Genomic DNA, 21,015 nt, shown 5'->3' with positions numbered 1-21,015 from the left:
ATTTAATAGCTGTTTTTTGTTTAAATGAATGAAAAACACTGCTAAATATTAGCTTGAGTCCTTTTTCAGAAAATTTAAGTATTTTGCTTCCCAGAGAAAACCCAAAGGAAAGCAAGAAGCACAAGCTGTAATTCAGCAGTTGCACAGCAGTTTATTATTATTTGTATCAAATTCTGAGAAGTGCCATTTCAATGTGTTTTAGCCATATTCATCTGCATGAACCGTCACAGAAACAGAAATAATTTAAAAAGCAATAGCAGTGTTTCACTCAGTATATACAAGGCTCAGAAAAGCCTCATGTAACATGGTCTGAGTGTCACCACCAAAACTGCAGATGTGAAGCAACATCAGAAGTCAGCTTTATGTTATTTTTTAAATTGAGCCATCAATTAATAATATAGTGTGGAACATATAGCCTGAGATTCATACTCTCATAAATGTTTACATCTGCTAATAATTTTTAAACATTTTTTTTAAACTAAACTAAGGAAATTATCTAAAAGAAATATCAACACAGTGTAAATCTTTTGAATTTCAGTCAATTAAAAAAATAGTTTAAATACAACAACATCTGCCCATTTCAACTGACAGAACGTAAAACGTTTCTCTGTGTTTCTCTGTTCCATTAATTACAGAAAAAACAGGGAAGAAAGTGCAAAAAAACGTACTTAGATAACTTTGCTCTTCAAGCAGCTTCTTCCATGTTAGAGAAAGAAGGTAATGGAAATTAACATCTACAGAATATACTCAACACAAATAATGCAGAAACTCTAGCCAAACTACTCCATTATTTCAATAAATTTAGAAGGGCTTCAGAGGGTAGCAGCTATGACAGATTAAGTTATTTTATTCTAAAATACACAGAAGCTTTTACCAATTATCATTTTGTTAGACAGTAAAACATCTATTAAAATTGAATGAATTCACTATCCAATTCGTGAGTGTGTCCAGCACGTTACTGCAATATGCTCATTAAGTAGAACAATGTTTCAATCCCTAGACCAAAAACAAAAATTCAGACTCTAACTTGGAATAAGTGGTAAAAGTGGTATGCAGAGGACTTTTCATTACTTACACTTTTTAGCTCGATAGGAAAAAAAAAACAAACACAAAAACAAAACACAAAAGCAGTACATATACTTACTGTGTAATTGAATTTTGTACACTCTTTTCATTTAGAGTCATTCCTGGAGGTGGATCATTTTGCAATGCCAATAGTTCTTTTTGTAATCGTTTCTATAAATAAATTGTACAGAACATTTGAAATATTAAATAAAGTTCAACAATAAACATGCACACTAAAGTACATTGCATCAATCATTGAAAGGTAAAAGGAGTTTTACTTAAAAATGTAGATAAAAAGTGAAACTCAATGTTGAGAAAGAGAGCAGACTCTGCTAGAAATTAAACAAAAGTCACAAGCTAAACAAGTCACAAGCCTTAAACTTATCTTTTTGGTAAAATGCATGCTACTTTCATTAGGAACAGTGCTAAGTGTTGCACTACAAAATACATAGAGGCATCCAAGATTTTGTCATATTAAAAATATGTCAATTTGACCTCTACACTCAGCAGTGACCATGTTACATTCCCTGACAGCATCAGATATACAATTAATTCTCTAAGATTTTAACAGCACAACTCGTCTTTCTCTTCCGTCTGGCATCTGTGCGAGCCTTTGCCTTGTTCTAAATCATTCCAGAGGAAAGAGCACAAAACTAAAACAAGACTGACATACAGAACACAATCTACTTCGTAACTTTATAGTAACTGCATCTTAGAACCTACAGACTCCTGATATTTAGAGAAATGTTAAACCAGTAGCTCAGGTAATTTTAACTATTTTGACAGGGATAAATCAGTAATGTAACCAGCCATTTCTACAACAGCTACCAGAACCGTTTCTCACAATCTACAGAGCAAGAGAAATGCAGTCTCAGTGAAGTGCTACCACTGGCACTGCTTTCAGAGTATATTTTTGCCATGTAAACAGTTATGCAATAATGTTTTGTCATTTCCAAGCCATCTACATAACAAAAAGTTCAAGGTTTTCTCACGTCTTACTCTCCTTTTTCCTGCCAACAACTTTAATGTTTACCATCTCCCAGTCTGTTTCTATCATCCCACTAGTCAAAATGACCTTAGGTAAGATTTAAGCCTGAGCTAGCACTCAAGAGGAATAAATATATATGGTTTTGGGGTTTAATATCTAATTTTGATTCAATATAGGATTTTTTAAATGTAGGTTTATCAGATATTTGTAGCCGTTTCTTACTAATTTTTCAAATAACTTCTCTGAGCTTAGTAGAACTTAAAAAAAAAAATCACAGGGGAAAATAAGAAGTGTTCATTTGTCAATACAGAAGTGATTCTGTTAGCTCATTACTACCTTTGAAACAAGATTACCATGAATTCAGAAACATAACTCAAAGAAAAGGCCCTCATACATTCACAATTTCCATTTTGAAATAACTTTCTGTCTCTGTCAAGCAGCCCTGAAAACTTGCTTTGGGTTTCCATTTTGAAAGTTCCTACTGTGAACCCAGATACAGACTTTAAAAGTAATTTTTTTGCAAGTCATTCAACATATATGTTTCAGTGAAATGTTATGTCATAAAAGCATTTTACAGGCTGTTATAATTGGTGCACAGGTATAAACAAACTCAAAAAACAATGCCAGCATTTTTAGAAGAAAGTTATTTACAGTGCTAACACAGTGAAAGATCAGATGCCTAGTTCATCTTTCGATTTCTGCACAGTTTAGGAAAATTTCAAATTATAAACACCAACCGTGTTTAACACTACTATTATGAAATATATTACAAAAAAACAAAGCTTCAAAACCATTTTATAAATCCTTAATTTGAGTGACAGATGTTCAGAGGTCACTTCTCTTTCTGACACCTTCCAAGACACTCATCAAGTAAACCTCAATGGTAGTCAACCTGTGTATGCCTTGTCATATAGATCATCACACAGAGAAATATTTAAAAGTTCAGAGATAAGAACCTTTTATGACTAGGTAAATTCAAACTCTTCCCCTTAAAGAGGAGACCTGGAAACATTAGGTATGAAATAGTCCTGAGCAAATGTATATAAGAACAGCAAATAATTCAGTACCCCCATTTACTCATACATGTAGTCCAACTACACAACTGTCTTTATAAAAAGGAGCCTAATATCCATTTTAAAATTAAATTAAGACCAGCCACATTAAGGTATCAGTATCTCATCAAACACTGTAATTTGAAATGAGGAAATGTTGTTTTTCTGTATCTGAACAAAAATTCCAAATCAACACTTAAAACATCCTCTCATTTCAAGTTCAGCAACTGTCTTTTCAGTCTAATACAATCTCTGTCACTATTTTTTCCTCTCCATCTGCTTCACAGTTTTTCAGTTCTCACATATAATATTTATGGTTCTTTCTAAAAAGCCAGTAACCCAAGAGGAAAAAAGAAAAAAATAAAAGGTCTACTTGATCAGCAGAGAACACCAAAGTGCTCTGTTCCTGCAATCTTAAAACATTTGCTGACACTGTCATAGGTGACTGTATTTAATAATAATAATAATATGTATTATTAAATGCAAATAATGCATACAGACAACACATTGCTTTTCATCAGTTGCAATACAAAATATATTAAGATCCAAAAATGCATCTCAGAGAAACAACAGGAGATACTATTTACACTTTGGGTCAAAAGTGTAACAGTAAACAAAACCATATTTTTAAAGGCAAATAAGGCATTATCAGTTCCAAGTTAGACAGTTCAAATAGCTATCAACATAAGTTCAGCCTAACCTGTATTTGCAGCTCTCAGTGAGAATATCAATAAAAAAATACATCCATGTTATTCCCATGTAAAGCCAAAAAAAGCACATTCAGCAGAAAAAGGATACGTTATCTGACTATTAAGCCAAAGAAACTCAATAATGCAAGTCTCCCATAAAAGCAAGCCTATAACATTGATAAAGCTTGTTTTCATTTCAGTACATGGATAGCAAAGAAATTTATCACTTGAAAATAAGGGAAACCACAAAGAAAACCTGACTATGATTACCTATAATGCATAGAAAACCCCAGTGCAGTTCTGACTAACAGAAAGTTCCTAGGCACAGCTCTGCATTGGAAAGGTAGGGAGGGGACACAAAGGTCAAGAAACCCACAACTCTTTCGGACTTGCTCTCCATTTAGAGCAATGTCCCAAACCGACCCAATAGGATCAGCAAAAGGCGTTATTCCCTTCAGCTTTACTGTAACCACTCTAACCCTATGTCTATCTGAAGTATCAGCCATGTTCTCCTTCATACTCTGCCCTGTCAGACTTCATACATCTCAAGATTGTTTCCCTTAAGAGTAAGGCCAGGGAAAAAATAAAGAAAAAATAAACATCGACTACCCTCAAAATGAAGAGGGTTTCACCCCACAACTATGGGCAATCAGGACAGAAGACCAACAACTGCTATTAGAGATGGTACAGAACCTTTTCATTTTTATTCTCTCCAGCTATACTATTTTGAATAACTTCCCTTGAAATTACAGGATGAAAACACCAATTTTGAATAAACTCCTGGATTTTTTTCAGTCCCCGTAACGACAGGAACTTTGGAGAGACCTTATTACAGCCTTTCAGTACTTAGAAGGAGCCTGTAAGAAGGACAGGGACACACTTTTTAGTGGGTCATGTTACAACAGGACAAGGGGTAATGGTTTTAAAATAAAAGAGGGGAGATTCAGACTAGACATGAGGAATTTTTTTTTTTTTTTTTTTTTTTTTTTTTTTTTACAGTGCACGTGGTAAAATACTGAAACAAGTTGTCCAGAGAGGTGGTAGATGTCCCATCCCTGGAGACATTCAAGGCCAGGTTGGACAGGGCTCTGAGCAACCTGATCTAGTTGAAGTTGTCCCTGCCCAGTACAGGGGGTTGGAATTAGATGACCTTTAAAGGTACCTTCTAACATAAACTATTCTATGAACTCTGAAAGTTGTAGACAGTTCAAGGGGAAAAAAAATGTTTTTAAAGATTTCATGAGTGTTACTCTAGCCATTACAGATAGAAGCAAGGCAAAGTCTTTTCACAAAGAGAATTGCTACTGTTGGATCAACTGATACATATTTAAGAAGTGACACTTTTGGGAATACAAGCCCTCTTCTTCTTCCAACTGGAATAATAAAATCTACTATTTTACAACACTATTATTCCATTAACCATGCCACACAAGTTAATCATACCTTATCTGATGAACATAGCTAAGTACCTTTAATAGGCTTTCACCAGACATTTTCAGAATTTGGTTTGTTCTGTCAGCCGTAACCTCAATTATTTCTGTACCGGCTAGCAAAATAGCTGCCTATAGACTTTTCCAGAAGAGGCTCAAGAGTACTCTATAGCAACTGGAACAAAACTAAACAGCATCACAGTCCACTAACCAGAACTCATTCAAATGCTGAAAAATTGTTTTAAGAGAGGGGTTAACTAATATTTAGAAAGCTGGTTTTTTTAATCAACCTCTCTGGCAAATGCATTCCAGTGTTTGACTGTCCTCATGGTATGTTTCTTTTATACCTTATTGGAACATCTCATATTCCAATTTGTCTGTTGCCTTTTGTCTTCCTACTGTGACCCTGTTTTTGCTATCGCCTTTCCATTAGGTGGTTGTAGACATCAGCAAGGCTTTCCCTTTGCCTTCTCTTCTTAAGGCCAAAGAAATCCAGTCAGCCTCTCTGTGCTCATCATGTAGTTCAGCCCCTAACCATCTTGGTGGCAAACTGTTGGACTTACTCCAGTACATCAATGTCTTTCTTGTACTGGGGCTCCCTGAAGACAGTACTCCAGATGTGGTCTCAAGTGCCAGAGCAAGGGAGAGAACTGCTTTCCTCAAGCTGCTGACTACATTTGCAGACACAGCCCAAGATGCAACTAAGGATGATCAGAAAATTTGGAAGATACCCTTCAAAGATACTATGAATAAATGCTTTTTTTCTTCATCGTTCAGTTACTTGAAATCTTAAAATAATTTGTCTCGTATTATGTCTCATTAATACACAAAACTGTATCATCAGGACTCAATTTGGTTAAAAAAAATCTCTTAAATGAAGCCCTTGAAGGACAGATTCATAGAGTTTAATTAGGAAACTGAGCTCCTGGTTAACATAGTAATTCAGAAAACATCTAAAGTTTAAATGCAAAAACCTGAAATTAATTCCTCTTCAATGTGTAACAATATTTGTACTAGATGACCAAAGAGGTCACATAGAATGTTACTTTTCTCAGAGTAACACTAATTCTAAAGACTACTGTAATATCTTGCACAAATACAGAGATACACACTCAGCTTCAAGATAATTTAGTTACGTACTTATAAAAAAAACCAAACATGACTCTGATATACTGAGCCCACACACACTAAGAACAAAAGGCACACTGCAAACATTAGTTTCTGAAATTAAGCATTTGAAAAGGAACAGTTTCAGAGGAAGAAAAGTCTTCCTTGTATTTAACAGCCATGAATACAGAAGACATTTTTTTCTGGCACAAAATCCTTGAAAATTAGCAGCAACACACATAACATGACAAAGTATAATGGATTAACACTTTTCAGACAATTTTAACTATCCCGTTTGTAGAATCTTGTAAACTTACAACCTGAAGATACCTCTCCAACTTACAAAAGGATGGATCAAAGATTCTTATAATATCCTTGTGGTTAAAAGCCTTTAACATTGTCCACATCACCCTATCTCTTGCTTTTATAATTGGAAGAACTTTCTTCACAGTAAGATATCTAGCTGAATTGAATAAATTATGTCAAATTACTTCTCTTACTATTCATGGCTACAAAAAATTATTTTACTTATTTCAACTTTTCTCTTTCTCTAGTCTTTATTAAACTATACACATAATTCCTTCAATGTCCCCCTCTCCAAGTCTCATTTTTTTAAGTATTTAATTTTTACTGGTCTGCAGCTGTCTCCTTAACTTGTATTTTTAATATATGTATTTATATAAATATCTATCTTTATATATGTAAAGAAAATAACGTTTCATCATGACCCTTACATGAATATACACCAGAGATTTCTTTTTTCTTTGTAGCAGCACAATACTTTTCCCATCTCTTTGCCATATTAAACAGTTTGTAGCTTTCTCTACTGAATTGCATGTTATTAACTTGAATCCTCCTCCATTTGTTGCCAGATATGTATTTTGCAAGAACACTTATATCCCAGTCACCAAGCCTCTTTCAGAAATGGCAAGAAAGCCAGTGCAGACTGTCTTCAAAATACTCTTTCGTAGGTCCACTGAGCTTGACAGAACCAAATGCCCTCTCTCAATCAGACACACAGATGAACGAGAGCGATTTTACTACAACCAAACTACAACTGTGATACCCTGATAAGCAGGCTTTGCAGTTAATCTTAAAAAAAAAAAAAAAAAAGACTCCATACACTTACTTATACCACATTTTTCTTGTGTGTTTATTCAAACGTCACACTAATGCAAGTCGAAAATATTTATACAGTCAGAACACAGCTACACAGCTACTGCTCCTCTTTTACAATACTTACTGCACAAGAGGAGGAAACTATGTTAGTTCAGTGTGATACATCTCTTGAAATCCATTCTTGCTACTTTTTATCTAGGAACTCCCAAGTTAATAGTCTATTATAGCCTATAGGCACACAGGCATCAGAGACTATTTGGTACACTGATTTAGGAAAGCCACTCTCCCACATGATAGTAGAATAATAAAAATAGTATATATCATCTGGAAAGTCATTCAAAATAATTGTCAAAATAATCAGATTCAGTTGCTTAAACACTCCAAACAAAAAAAGAAAATCAGCTCACACAGGTGAATTGTAGTAACTGACATAACATCCAGTGCCTAAAAGGTAATTATACTGTACTTTTTATTTGGAATAGTTTACTGACTCATTGTTAATTTAAGTATCTGTGTCATCTATTCTCTGTTTTCCTTTTCCATTCACAGGCTCATCCCTTTCTTCATCTTTCTAGTGATTTATAAAAACCTTTCTTAATGCTTTTCAAATCTGCTAATTTAAGACAATGCACTATGGGTATATTTCATTCATCTGCTTGTCCCTTTCTTTCATATTGAGCTTTAGCAGTAATTACTTATTTTCACTTTTCTGTTTTGTACAAAGCCATTTCAGTCTTCAAGTTATTAAATAGCTCCTCATGTAGCCATACTGACTTCTACAATTACTCCTATATTTTATCCATACTGAGACGGCTTAATACATCAGTATTTTATTCTAGAAACTTGTAGCATTTCAACACCCTTAATTATTGGGAGTCCTTTATTTACAGATCTCTAGCTATGTTGAAACACACATATCTAAAGTCAATATCAGAATTACATTTGCTATTTTTCTCACCATGAATCAAGAATATTGTTTTTTTAATCGCGTAACTCAAGTTGCTTTCAGCCTCTCAGCCAGCTCCTTTAAGTCAAAATACAAGCTAGTGCAACTACTCATTCCCACAATAAGCTCCAAATAGATGTCTTCTATACATTTATATGCTCTTGGGAGCTGTGCTTGCTGTATCATTATTTCCATAACACACGATCATCTTTCCAATGTTTCCGCTAATCCACCAGAAGATTTTATACATAAGCTCCCTTCCTGCTTCTCTACTTTCTATTTAGATTTTTTAAAAACCCACAACAAACAAACAACAGCAACCCAACTGCAATTGTGGAGTTATTTACATAAAGGGGGATTAAAAGAAGGATGCACAAGCACTCTTAATTTGATATTTTCCTTATTTTTGAGGGAAGACTTTATGCTTAAACATTATTTTAATACAACTTCCAAGTAAAGCAAAAATAAAATGTATCAAAAACATTCACTATCTAGAGGGAAGCATAACAGCAGGGTAGGAAGATGAGAAACTCAAGACTGAATAACACCATGGTACTTCAACTACAGGAAAAACCAGCTGCAAAAGGCAAGAGCAGTGACATAACCAGTAGTTTACACAACTATGTTCAGAAAGGTGGAAGTATTTGAAACCAAGATTACTTAATTCATCTACCTCTACAGAAAAGTATGATTCAAGGATGAAGTCATAGAACACAGCTTAACACCAATCCAAACATCAGTTCCAAAAGAAAGTTTACTCAAGTAGTTGAGACATAACTGACATAGTGATGGCTTGTATTCTGTTGTTAATTCTGTCAAATATTTGTGCAATCCCTTCAGTTATCCTCCACAGATTTTCTAAAGTGTCAAGCTCAGAAGACTTCTCGAAGCACATGGAGCAAAGAACACAAAATTAACTGGAAGTCAGTGGACTAAAATTCCTGCCAGCTCCACAGACAGCTCACAACAACAGCTATCACTTCAATCCCAATGGATGGACACTCACTGTCTGTCACGGTTCAAATTAAATGCACCTCTGAAACAAACAGCTTCTACCACCTTCTAGAGAGCACACATCTTACTTAGCCACCACTAGAACTGGTGTGGTAACATCATGAATGCCACAGCTGAATTCTCATTTATGTTGGTTCCTGGTGAATCATATAAAGACAGGGTAGAACCATATAAAAAGACGCAATATGTGAAAAGGGGGAAGGGTTAACAATTTAGGACAGGAAGAGATTTGGAGGTTGGTAACATTAGTGTTTCAGAATGCATCTGCTAGAATCAGATTGGTCACCGTGCACCATTGAGCAAGATGTTATGGGTCACATAAATGCTTATTAACAGATACAAAATTAGTTAACTGATCTGTGTTCCTGTCAGCTACTTCAAAAGGCAATAAGCTATATTTCTAAAGCCTGTATGACAATATCACCACCATATACCCCAAAACCAGGAATCTTTTTTCTGATTCTACCACAAACAAGGATCATATCTATGAACAGACCGGTAGACAGACTTCAAGCACAATCCCCCACAATGCAACAGTGCAGTCAAAAGTATTTTCCTTCTTCACCATGAAAACATACCTAGCTTTTGTAGGTATGTGAAAATTGCCTTTCTCAATGCCTTTAAAAAAGGAATATCACAATATCAGATGTCTATTTCCAGCTCTAAGTCCATTGTCAGAACTCTTAAAATAGCTTTGCCCCTCCCTTGAAAAACTGGAGTTTAGAGAGTTAAACTTTAACACAGTTATATGCAAACAAAAGCATGTGTACAGTGAAAAAACAAGGCATTCTTAGTCATAAAGGTAACTACCAAGTACAAATTAGGTACATACAGCTGAGAGTAACCAAGATAGCCAATGAATATTGTTTCAATTAACGTATTATACTTCATAATTGGAGTGGGCAAGGCACAGATACACCGTTCCACTGGCTCTGTTGATTAGCAGTAGAATATTAACACCGTAATCCAATCAAGGTCAACTGTGTGTCTATACCCTGCCTTATTATTTCCTCAGAGCTGAAAATACAAACTTTATAAAGGTACATGATCCAACAAAAATAAGACTGAAAAATTATCAATGCATACTTTCAGCAGTCTTACCTTTGCAAATCTTGAAATTACACTTTTTTGCATTTCAAGAAAAGTTGCACAAGATGTGCCATATATTAACTTGGTAAACTAAACAATGCCCTTAGTTAAATGCTCTATTTATGAACAATCCTGAATATAGACCTGAAAGTCTGGTTTAGAGATTTTTTTTTTTTTTTTTTTTTTGTTTAGGGAAAGAATGGAACAGAGAGAAAAGCTGAGCTGATAAAACTGAAAGAAGATTCAGTACAAGACAAGATATATTAAGGGTAGTTATAAGAGCTTGGTAGAAAATAGCTGGGGGGAAAGCAATTTTTCTCTATCAGTACAGCAGAAACGTACCAGTAGAGTAAAATGTAGAAGACGGGCAAACAGCTTCTGTTAATTTCTGCTGGAGGAAACGTATATCACCACAACTTATTTTAATACTAAAACAAGCTGTGATAGATGATGAAGCTGGAATGTGATGGCCTTTTCACCTGGAGTGGTAGACACCCTACTAGCCATGCTCAGTTAGGCAATATCATGAGGATATGAAGAAACTAACTGAAAGATGGAACAGCAACTTCACAGACTAGGAAGCATGAATGTCAAAAACATCTGCACTTGAATTTTGTTAGAAACTTTCTATTTTCATGGTCTCCAATTCCCTTTTCTTTGTTGCAATGATAAAGAAACTAGTAGCCTTCCAAAGCCAAGCCTTCCTAGACACTGTAAAGTCAAATCTTACTCTGGTTTGGAGATCAAAGAGGAAGAAAAAATAACTGATAAAACAGCTAAAAGTTAAAAATTAATCCCACAGGGGCTCCATTCTTCTGTTTTATGCTGGTAAAGCTACTGCACCCTAGGGAGACCTAAAAATACTTCTTCAGTAACTACCAATGATTCTCTTCCACACCCCAAGATGTAAATGTACCCAGCAAACTCTGTTAGCACAAAAGCACTGTCAGTTCTATGATGAAGTCCTGGCAAAGAGTTTACATTTCACTTTTGAGCTACGGGCTGTCACCTCCTCCCCATTCAAGTCACAAAATGTTTAAAAAAAAAAAAACATCCTTTCTGTTTCAAATAAGTTTTTGCATGCAGGAGATATCCGTCCCTCCCCCCCCATGCTCCCTCACAGAATGGAGGCAAACAGTAACCTTACAGCAGAACAGAAGGAGCTGTTAGCAGGCTGTTTTTACAACACCACCATGTTGTTTCATAAGCAAAGCTGCTGCTAGTCTGCTAGTAAAATATACTAACTTGAGAGAGTTAAGACCAGTAACACCTCTATTTTCAGCATTTTGGTTCTTCCATTCACACATTTGTTACTGAAAAGGACCTGAAATCCAGAATATGAAGTTCTAAACACTGGGTAGACAGTCCTGCTTTTCAAACAAAACTCCTCTACAGAAAAAAGTTTTTAGTGGCGTTAAGTACTGTTGGAATAGCATGCTATTCTCCAGTTAGAAATCTAACTTTAAACACCAACAAGTTCTCAAACAGAAGAAAAACAAGGTAAAGATTAAAAAAAACTACCTGTTACAGCTCATCTTGCTATTTGGGGGATCTAAAGAAAAGATGGCAGTTCCTACAAATTAAAAAAATCTTGCAGAGTGTAATCCATAATTCAGGTGAAATAATTTGGCCCAAACTCTTAAACTCATAAGCCATCCAGATACTGGATTATCACAACCCTGCATGATTTTTTTCCTAATGAAGTTCTTCTGGTAAGTTTTAATCAAGACCCAGAGGAGGAAAGAAAGATAATTGTCTGGATGTGCCCAATTAAAGCTTCAACAGGACACGTAACAAAACGGTTTCACAAAATACTCCGCCACAAAAAATCATATCGTGATTTGAAGAATTGTTTTTCAGTTTTATCTATTTTTGGCTGAAAATCAGGTTTTCAATCTGTACTGAGAATGCAGCAGCAGATTAGTCTCCTCCTTCTCATTCTAATAAAACATGTGAACATCTGGCAACCCAATTCTAATGTTATTTTCCCAGACCAACCCATAGTTCAAGTTCTAAATGTCAGGCATTTTGTACATTTCTCTGTTTTTAAATGAACCAAAAGGCAATACATAACTCTTTTAGCAAGTTACTTAGAAATAAATTTTCACCACTAATCTTTTGTTCTTCCAAGTATTTAAAAATTTAATTAGGTTATGGATTGGGGGGTGGGAGGAAAGATTGTTGATTTCTCAGTTTGATAACAGAATATCATCTTCACATGCTCCAAAATATTCTAAAATATTTGACTAGAAGGTCAAACCAACACAGTCCTCTTCTATGCAGAATAATATGCTTGTCTTAAACTAAGAGACAAGATCAACCTGAAATCAGAACTACAGTGTAATTAAAGGCAAACCAACAACTAAAAACACAAAACACTCTGGACTCCACAGTCTCAAAAGCTTTTTGCCAGATAATCCATTTTTTTTTTTACAATGAACCTGTCACTTTAAAGCAAATTGAGTGAAATCCACTAATGAAGAATAAAATGAAACTGACAGCCAGTCATCTGTTTTATAAACGGAGCCTTCAAATGTACTAACACCCAGCAACAAGCCTCACACAGTAGTAAGAAATCAAACAAAAACATTTTATATTTTAAGGACAAGAATCTGGCATTATTTGAACTGCTTCAGTTAAAGAAATGAATTTAAGATAACAGCAAAGGCTGTCACAATGAGGGCAACTATATGTTTACCAGGGAATTTCTTAGCCTTATAAAAAACATTCCAAATGTTGATAACCAAGATTAAATGCTGTATTCTGACTAGAAGTCTTTTGGAAAGAAAAGGGGCAAAACCTAGGAAGCTGCAAACTCTGACAAGATTTAAATACTGATCAACCTGTATCCCTAAATATGACCAGGAGAGCATTTCTAACTTAGGAAATCTCAATCCATTCAGTTTCCTTGTCCCTTCTCATTATTGGCAACTAACTTCTAATTAAGAAGAATAAATTGATGTGAACAAGTACCATCAAACTCATTGAAGCATTTTATTCCAGCACACTTTTAGAGACAGTATTTGATATACTCTAGTAAACTATTATCAAAATTTATTGACATATATACAGGATTTTCTTATTTCAAGCAGTATTTTTAATTAAAGTTGAATACAAAAAGATGATAACTTTGTATTTGTAATCACCCAAGCAGAAACAAATGTTTTTTAATACTGTGTATGCAAGGATGAATAGCCAGTACGCTCAATCAGATCATTAGTTATCAAAAATAACTGAGTGTCTCACAACTCCCGCTCTACCACCGTTAACTTCTTTCTTTTCTAACACATTAATACTGCTGCCAGAATCACAAACGATGGGGCTCCTTCCCTTCTTCCCCTGCCACCCCAGATTGATGCTTGTTTTCCACTCCAACCACTAAGGTCACCTCAGAGGAAAGACAAACAACAAACAAAGAAAAAACTGCAGAGGCTGGCATGGATTCCAGAATATCTTTTGAAAGCCCTCAACTACCAAAAGCAGACAGAAGACAGGTTACCTGATCTTCAGTCTATCACAAAAGGTTGCTTACTAGCTCTCCTTGTTTTAAAACATTTATTTACTGTATTTTTGTTTTAATAAATGAAGTTTCAACAGGTTTCAATTAATGGGTAATATTGTCTCTTCCTCCCTTCAAAAGGCAAAAACCAACCCCCATTTGACAGTTCTGTCACAGTCCTCTGCTACTTCAAAACCATGCAAGATACACAGAACTTTTGGCTCCTAGTACTGAGCAAAAGACCTTTGCCGTCGTCTTTCCCTCTGCCCCAGTGGGAACTTTAGCCTGTGACTGCTTGAAAGCTCATCTCTTGGTAGTAAATCAAGTCTACATCAGAGACAGGAGCATTATACCGAACACATTTGTGCTTGTTGTACACAGCCATAACTATGGGTAAATTCAATGAAAGTTATTCCTTCTCTTTGATCACATAATCTCTATGAGTATTCACTAGTATAGCCTATACCTATGTATTACATGGTGCAGATTCTTTAGTCTGAAAGTCTTAGCTCAATAGAATTTGAGCAGACAATTAAAGAAAGTGCTTGATCACCGAGTTCTGCACATTGTTTGAGATAAGCTGCTTTACCTTATTAATTACAAACTCACAGAGCTCCCAAAACTCTGTTTTACACAAACAAGTGAAACTCCTTAGGGCCTAAAGCTGTAGCTTTGATTTTATTTATCTTTACTGACTTAAAGACTATAAATTTTAAACTTCACTAAATATTCAACTCACTTTAAAAGTGTATTTAAAAAGCCCAAGACTAAACTAACTCATCTTGGTAAAATAACTATAAATTTTGCCTTTATCTTTTTTCCCTGTAGCATGGCTATATGCCAAAACTAATATACCACATATCAGTACACACTGATAACTGAAGGTTACATAAAGGACTAACAAACTATTGGTGGACAGGAGAAATCCTTTTTACTCCCCACTCTGGTCTCAACTATGGTACTTGCATTTTTCTGTTTAAAAAGTGATTGAAATATTTATCTTCAACGGTATTTCACCAATGGCACCACTAAATAATTAAAATCGTTACTAACTACCAATAAACACTCATTTTAATCTTTATTTTTAAAATATTTTATTTGAAATAACACAAATAGCATTTTGTACTATTATGTTTAACAGCACAGAACACACACATCACCATGTAAGTTCCAGATGACTGAGAGCTTTCTTCACTTAAGGTTAGGTTTGTCCAGAGTTTTTTGGAAGATATATTAAAAATGGTTTAGAACTTTTTCCTGGACAATGCTACCAAATAAGAGAAAAGTATTTCCAAATTATCAAATAAATATGTTGTCAACATCAAGAAAGATTAAGAAATGAGCAATTGTTCTGAGAACAGCTGGAAGCATGGAACTTCCACTGAGACTAAAAGAACAAGTAAAGAACAGAACCAGGGAAGTCTAATCAAAAGTAGGCATATCCAGAGCATAATATTTTCCTATAATGTAATACAAGTCAACTTTTCTTGAGATTTCAATGGCTTGTATACATTCTCCCTACCCTTTACGCCACTGGCTGAAAAAAATGCAGTGAAACTTGTGGGAAGCTTTTGTATTGCTACTGTCCTGTGTTTTGTGACAAAACTTCCTGGTGATCTCAAGCTACCATGAATTCTGCATTGTCATCTAGCACAATTATTTTATTAAATGTCTGTTTAGATATAGATTTTTGGGAAAAAAAAATCTGTTGCTGTAACAAGACTTTTCAAGCAGCAGTTTGTATTTTGATGTGTATATTTTGATGGCAGCCCACCAACAGGCAGTCGTCAAGGACAAAAAAATAATAATCCTGATAACAAAAATGCATGGCAAAGGCTAAGGCTAACATTCTACACTCTACTAAAGCTCTTTGTGCCATTAATTACATTTGTTCTGTATGTAATCAGATTTAAATATCTACATGTATAAACCTCATGTGACCAACTTTAAAGGAACAACCAGAGGTTATTTTGGGGATAAAATATAAACCTAAAACTGTTCCCACAGATGTGTTTGTGAAAGCTGTTTAAATACCTCCAGCCGTAATTCACAGTTTGAAGTAACATGGTATTAAAAATGAAAGGAGAGGAAATGTAAAATGGTAGTAGCTAGAATGCCAGCATTATGGATAAAGCAAATCTTTCAAGTTTAAGATGCAAATAGTTGATATCTGTGGGTTGAGGGAGAAATGCCTTCATTATCTAACACTTTGTAAGGCAATAATATATTCCATACACTTTCAACTGAAATTCCCTGGTTCTATTTTTTACTTGCTCTTCTATTTTTAACACAAGTTCTGCATTTCCAGCTATTCCGAGAACAACTGTTAAATGCTTTTTTTCTTTAGTAGTTGCCATATTTTTACATTTATGTGTAGCTTTAAGACTTCAGATTACTAACTATGCTATACCACATTTTCCAAAGCAAATTCACTCTATTCACTTGTTCTACACTAGTGACAACTTCCAATAATATTTCTGTGGGTTTTTTGCTTGTTTTTGTGTTTGTTTCTTGTTTGTTTTTTTTTTTTTTTTTCCATGCAGGTATTTTCGGTGTTTGTTTTTTTCCAGGAAAGTTGCACAAGCTTCGTTTTTCTTCTGGGAAAAAAAAAGTCTTGCTGGGGGGAAGCTTTTCCTTCAAGTTTGTTGGTTTGTTGGTTTTTGTTTGCTTTTTTCTTTTTTTTTTTTTTTTTTTGGGGGGGGCTGTTTTTTTTAATTAAAAAACCATAATTTACCTAAAGTTATGCAAACCAGGTTTAAACCAATTCAGCAGTGGCAAATTAGTCACCACTTCAGGCAACACATCGATTAAAAAACAAACACAGGATCTTCTCAACATTGGCTTCTATTATTCTAGAAGAAAAGTGTTACAAAAAACTACCATTAAAGAATGTCCATACAGACAAAGATCACAATGAATTTAAATTATACAAGTAAAGCCTCAAACTCTCAAATTTTATAAGTTGCTATGCATCAACTGCACTGCAGTAGCCCTTCACGGGGATGTTCATTGCCATTGGCAAAAAGAGGTAAATTGTTACAGTTTCAAAACTTTCTTTGTATCCTGACCTAGACTGATCAGATAACTCCAGCTTCAAGTTAATCTGATAAATTTTGGTGGATTTATAAAGATAAGATGTAATTAACCCAGGGAATCATAAACTGCCATAATTTTATACGGCAATGTAAGAGATGACTAACTCCTACTTAGTGTACCAATATTGCATTCTTATCATAAATAAAAATAATTTAAATGTTAACTAATAGAAGAATTCAGAGCCTTGAAATCTGTTCACCTGTGAAGGTGTCTACTGTTGAGAAACTTACTTCTACAGTTTATTTAAAATAATTTCCCAAACAATTCCTTTTCCAATTTGCTAAACTGCATTACTTAAACTAGTAATTTACTAAACTCTGGAAAAAAACATAACATTACACAACTAGTAACACACAGACAAAAAGAATTCCATAAATTTCCTTGAATCTCTCAAAAAAAGACAACAGAACACTATTTTAAAAAAAGTGTATAATCTTACTGCTGGTATTTCTAAAATGAATGCAGTTACAACATTAGACTTACGGCATCGCCATATTTTCAGGAAGCAAATACTACCTCCACACATAACTTATCTTACTTTCAGGCAACATTTGTCATTCATGTATCCTAAATAACCTCATTTAATTTGTAATCATTATTTCCCCTTTAAAGAGGGAGGAACAGGAATGAGGGTGAGGCAAATTGTAGACGGTCATTTCCTAGACCAGAGACAGCAACACAGCACAGGTATACAAAGTCCCACAGAGTGCCTCCTGCAAGTTTCACAACTGTCACTTCCCTACAGTTTTCACACAGCTTTATAAAAGATACTACTTAATTATTGCCTCTATTTTGCAGTTACACTTGTTGAAGTCTGAACATTAAAGAAAAGAGAGCATTACAAAAACACATTTGCCAGATAGAGCGGATAAAATGAAGGTAGATCAGACTGTCTAAATTACTACTACATGAAGAACATTCTGTACAGTATGTTCTTGATCCCATTTCATTTTAATAACTCAGAAAGACACGTTATTTTTTTTATGCTTCTAAACTTCATAGCAGAATTTCTACCCCACGAAGTTCAACGCCTTACAATTTTAACTCCTTTTAGCTATGCTAAATCCAGGCTATTAGGACAATTAAACTAATTTCATTCATTTTGTACACCCTTTCTGGGCTTTTCCATTACTAGGGACAAAAAAAATATAAGTTATACAGGACCCACTCAGAGCAGCACACAGTGAAAGTGATCCATTGCTCCAGTGCAATTTCTGTAGCTACTATTTAAGAACTCCTTTGGAGAAGGTATGAATAAATAATTCAGCTGGAAATACCTGTCAAGCAGCAGGATGTTTCATGCTACTGTACCCACAGCAACCCCATCCAACCAACTACACCAGCCATTATCTATCCACAGGTCTAACACCACACTACAATCTCATTTTACCGAGAGAAAGAGCACCCCACAGGCAACACAGACACACGGCCTGGGACAATACCTGTCTGTCCCAGTCCCCCTGTACCCGCCAATTAGTGCCATAACCCCAGAAACGCCTGGCAGGATGAAGCTATTGGTCATGTCCTTCGATGTCGCCCTCACGGTGTCACCAGGAGGGTCTCCCTGACTGCCCCTCCACCCCAACCGCGGCCGCCACATCGCTGGGGGGAAGCGAGCCGAACACCTCCCATGGCGAGGCCGTGGCTCCCTCAAACCCTGCCGAGGGGGATATGGATCACTTCGCCCTCCCCTCTCTTTCCCAATGAGACGGGGCATCGCTGCCAAACCTATCCCCTAGACGCCCGGTACCTCTGCCCTCCTCCCCCGCCCCGCTCGCCCTCCCTTGCGGCTCCCCGCTCCCGTACCACAGCCGAGGCCCAGCGTCGCCCCTCACAGCCTGCCCCCGCGGGTCTCGGCTCCATGCCGGCGCCGGGCCGGCTCTACTACACCTCCCTTTGCCCTTCGCGGCCCCGCCGAGCGGCCACCGACCCGCGGCCGCGCTGCCGCCGCGCAACCGACTCCCTCAGCCGTTGCCCCAGCGGTTACTCCGCCCGCGCCGCTCCCTACAGCGCACCACCACGCACACGCCCGCGTGAACGGCTCCTCCCGGCTCTGGTCCCCCGCCGCCGCTGGGCCCGCACCCCCACCCGCAGCACTGCCCCAGCTCCGCCGCAGGCTCCCCACCTGCATAGACGCCATGATGGATCCTCCCCCTCCCCTCTGCGCCGCCGGCCCGGGCCCACAGAGACGCAGCGTCGCGCGCCCGTCCCCTTCCCCGTCACGTGCCCGCGCCGCCGGCCGAGGGGCCGCGCATGCGCGAGGGGAGGGTGGGGTGGACCGCGTCCTTGAGCTCGCGCTGCCTCTCCCGCCCTCGGCGGCGCGTGCTGGAGCTGCCTGGCACCTGCGGGGGGAGGGGACAGGGCGGCGCTGCCCGCGGCCCTGGGAAACCTGCGTGTCGTCACGGCTGCCGGGTCCCGGCAGGGAGGCGAGTTCGGAACCTGCAGCGGGCCCGGGCACGCTCCGCCCATTGGGCTCCTGAGCTGGTTTTCTACGGGGGAAGGGCCCACCTGCAGCTGGCGGGGATGAGCTGCTCTCCTGGCCGAGGGAGTCGTGTCTCTGTTCTTTGCCTGCTACTCTGTCATAACTCTTCAGACTTCATATCTGATTTTTTTGTTTTCTTCTGTTCCCCCTCTACTCTGCCGTTGTGAGACCACACCTGGAATATTGTGTCCAATTCTGGGCCCTCAGTTGAAGAAGGACAGGGAACTCATGGAGAGAGTCCAGCACAGGGCAACATAGATGATAAAGGGAGTGGAGCATCTCCCGTATGAGGAAAGGCTGAGGGAGCTGGGTCTCTTTAGTTTGGAGGAGACTGAGCGGTGACCTCATTAATGTTTATAAATATGTAAAGGGTGAATGTCACGAGGATGGAGCCAAGCTCTTCTCGATGACAATTAATGATAGGACAAGGGGTAATGGGTACAAACTGGAAAACAGGAGGTTCCACTTAAATATGGGAAGAAATGTCTTCATGGTGAGGGTTACAGAACACTGGAACAGGCTGCCCAGGGGTATTGTGGAGTCTCCTTCTCTGGAGACATTCAAAACCCGCCTGGACGCCTTCCTGTGTAACCTCACCTGGGTGTTCCTGCTCCGACAGGGGGATTGGACTAGAGGATCTTTTGAGGTCCCTTCCAATCCCTAACATTCTGTGATTCTGTGATGGTCTGGTGGTGTACATGCTCAAATGACCATGGGTGTATTTTAAATGTGACCATTTTTTGGATTCTACATTTTCCCTTCCTGCACTGGAACATCCTTTGTCCTTTACGCTGGATTATTCTGTGGTGACTGTGTAGGTGAAAATAAACAAGCACCACTCACTAGAAGCAACCTGCATGCAATCAATAAATTAAGCAACTGGAGGAAACTATTTTTCGTAAAGCTGTTATTCCAGCTACAGTATTCCAGACTTAAAATCCTCAGGATAAACTTACAAAATGGTTTTCCAAAGGCGAACCTATAAAACTAATAATCCTAGTGGATATGTAAAAACAAGGATTTAATAGAGATACTGATTCTATAGTTCATTATAATTTGTACCTCCCAACTGGTCTTGCTGCAGATTTGGAAAACATTGGAGTACGTTTGTGCCTTCACACCTCACTTTCTGATGATGCTAAAGAATCCCTTTGGGTCACATCTGCTCCATGGGTAGCACCTGACTTTTCTTTCAGAGATGGCCTGATACAGATCCAATTAAATTATTGAACAATTGTTCTCAGTTTGTATTTACCTTTGAAATCTGCTTCTTTAATTTTAGACCTTAAGAAGAGTTGTGCATCTGAAAGCCTCCCTACCTTCTTTAATCATATTATTTAGTGTAATGCAAGATACTACTTCCACCTGTAAGCTTTATCTTCTGGGAAGTTTTTATGTATCCTCAACTTTGTAAAAGACTAACTGGAGGAAAACAAAAA

The 21,015-nt window shown here is 37.3% G+C and overlaps 1 protein-coding gene across 3 annotated transcripts in view; it reads right to left on the bottom strand.

Annotated features, from left to right (window-relative positions):
• The window catches only part of UBE2W (ubiquitin conjugating enzyme E2 W), a 35,157-nt gene extending 15,807 nt beyond the window's left edge, over nt 1–19,350 (bottom strand). Inside the window, exons 1-2 of one of the 3 annotated variants that reach the window (XR_011737397.1) lie at nt 18,901–19,065; nt 1,145–1,236 (exon numbers count right to left, since the gene is read on the bottom strand). Coding sequence is in view for 2 of the 3 variants with exons in the window: in XM_071803998.1 (XP_071660099.1) it covers nt 1,145–1,236; nt 18,901–18,957 (149 nt within the window). In the remaining variant the exon portion in view is untranslated. Of the gene's footprint in view, nt 1–1,144; nt 1,237–18,900; nt 19,066–19,219 lie in introns of those variants that run through there. The other 2 variants (XM_065831013.2, XM_071803998.1) reach the window with 2 other exon arrangements.
• Nucleotides 19,351–21,015: the final 1,665 nt, after the last annotated feature.

This window comes from Patagioenas fasciata, chromosome 2 (genome assembly GCF_037038585.1).
Source record: "Patagioenas fasciata isolate bPatFas1 chromosome 2, bPatFas1.hap1, whole genome shotgun sequence".
NCBI classification, from domain to species: Eukaryota; Metazoa; Chordata; class Aves; order Columbiformes; family Columbidae; genus Patagioenas; species Patagioenas fasciata.
This window is presented reverse-complemented; position numbering and strand designations above follow the sequence as displayed.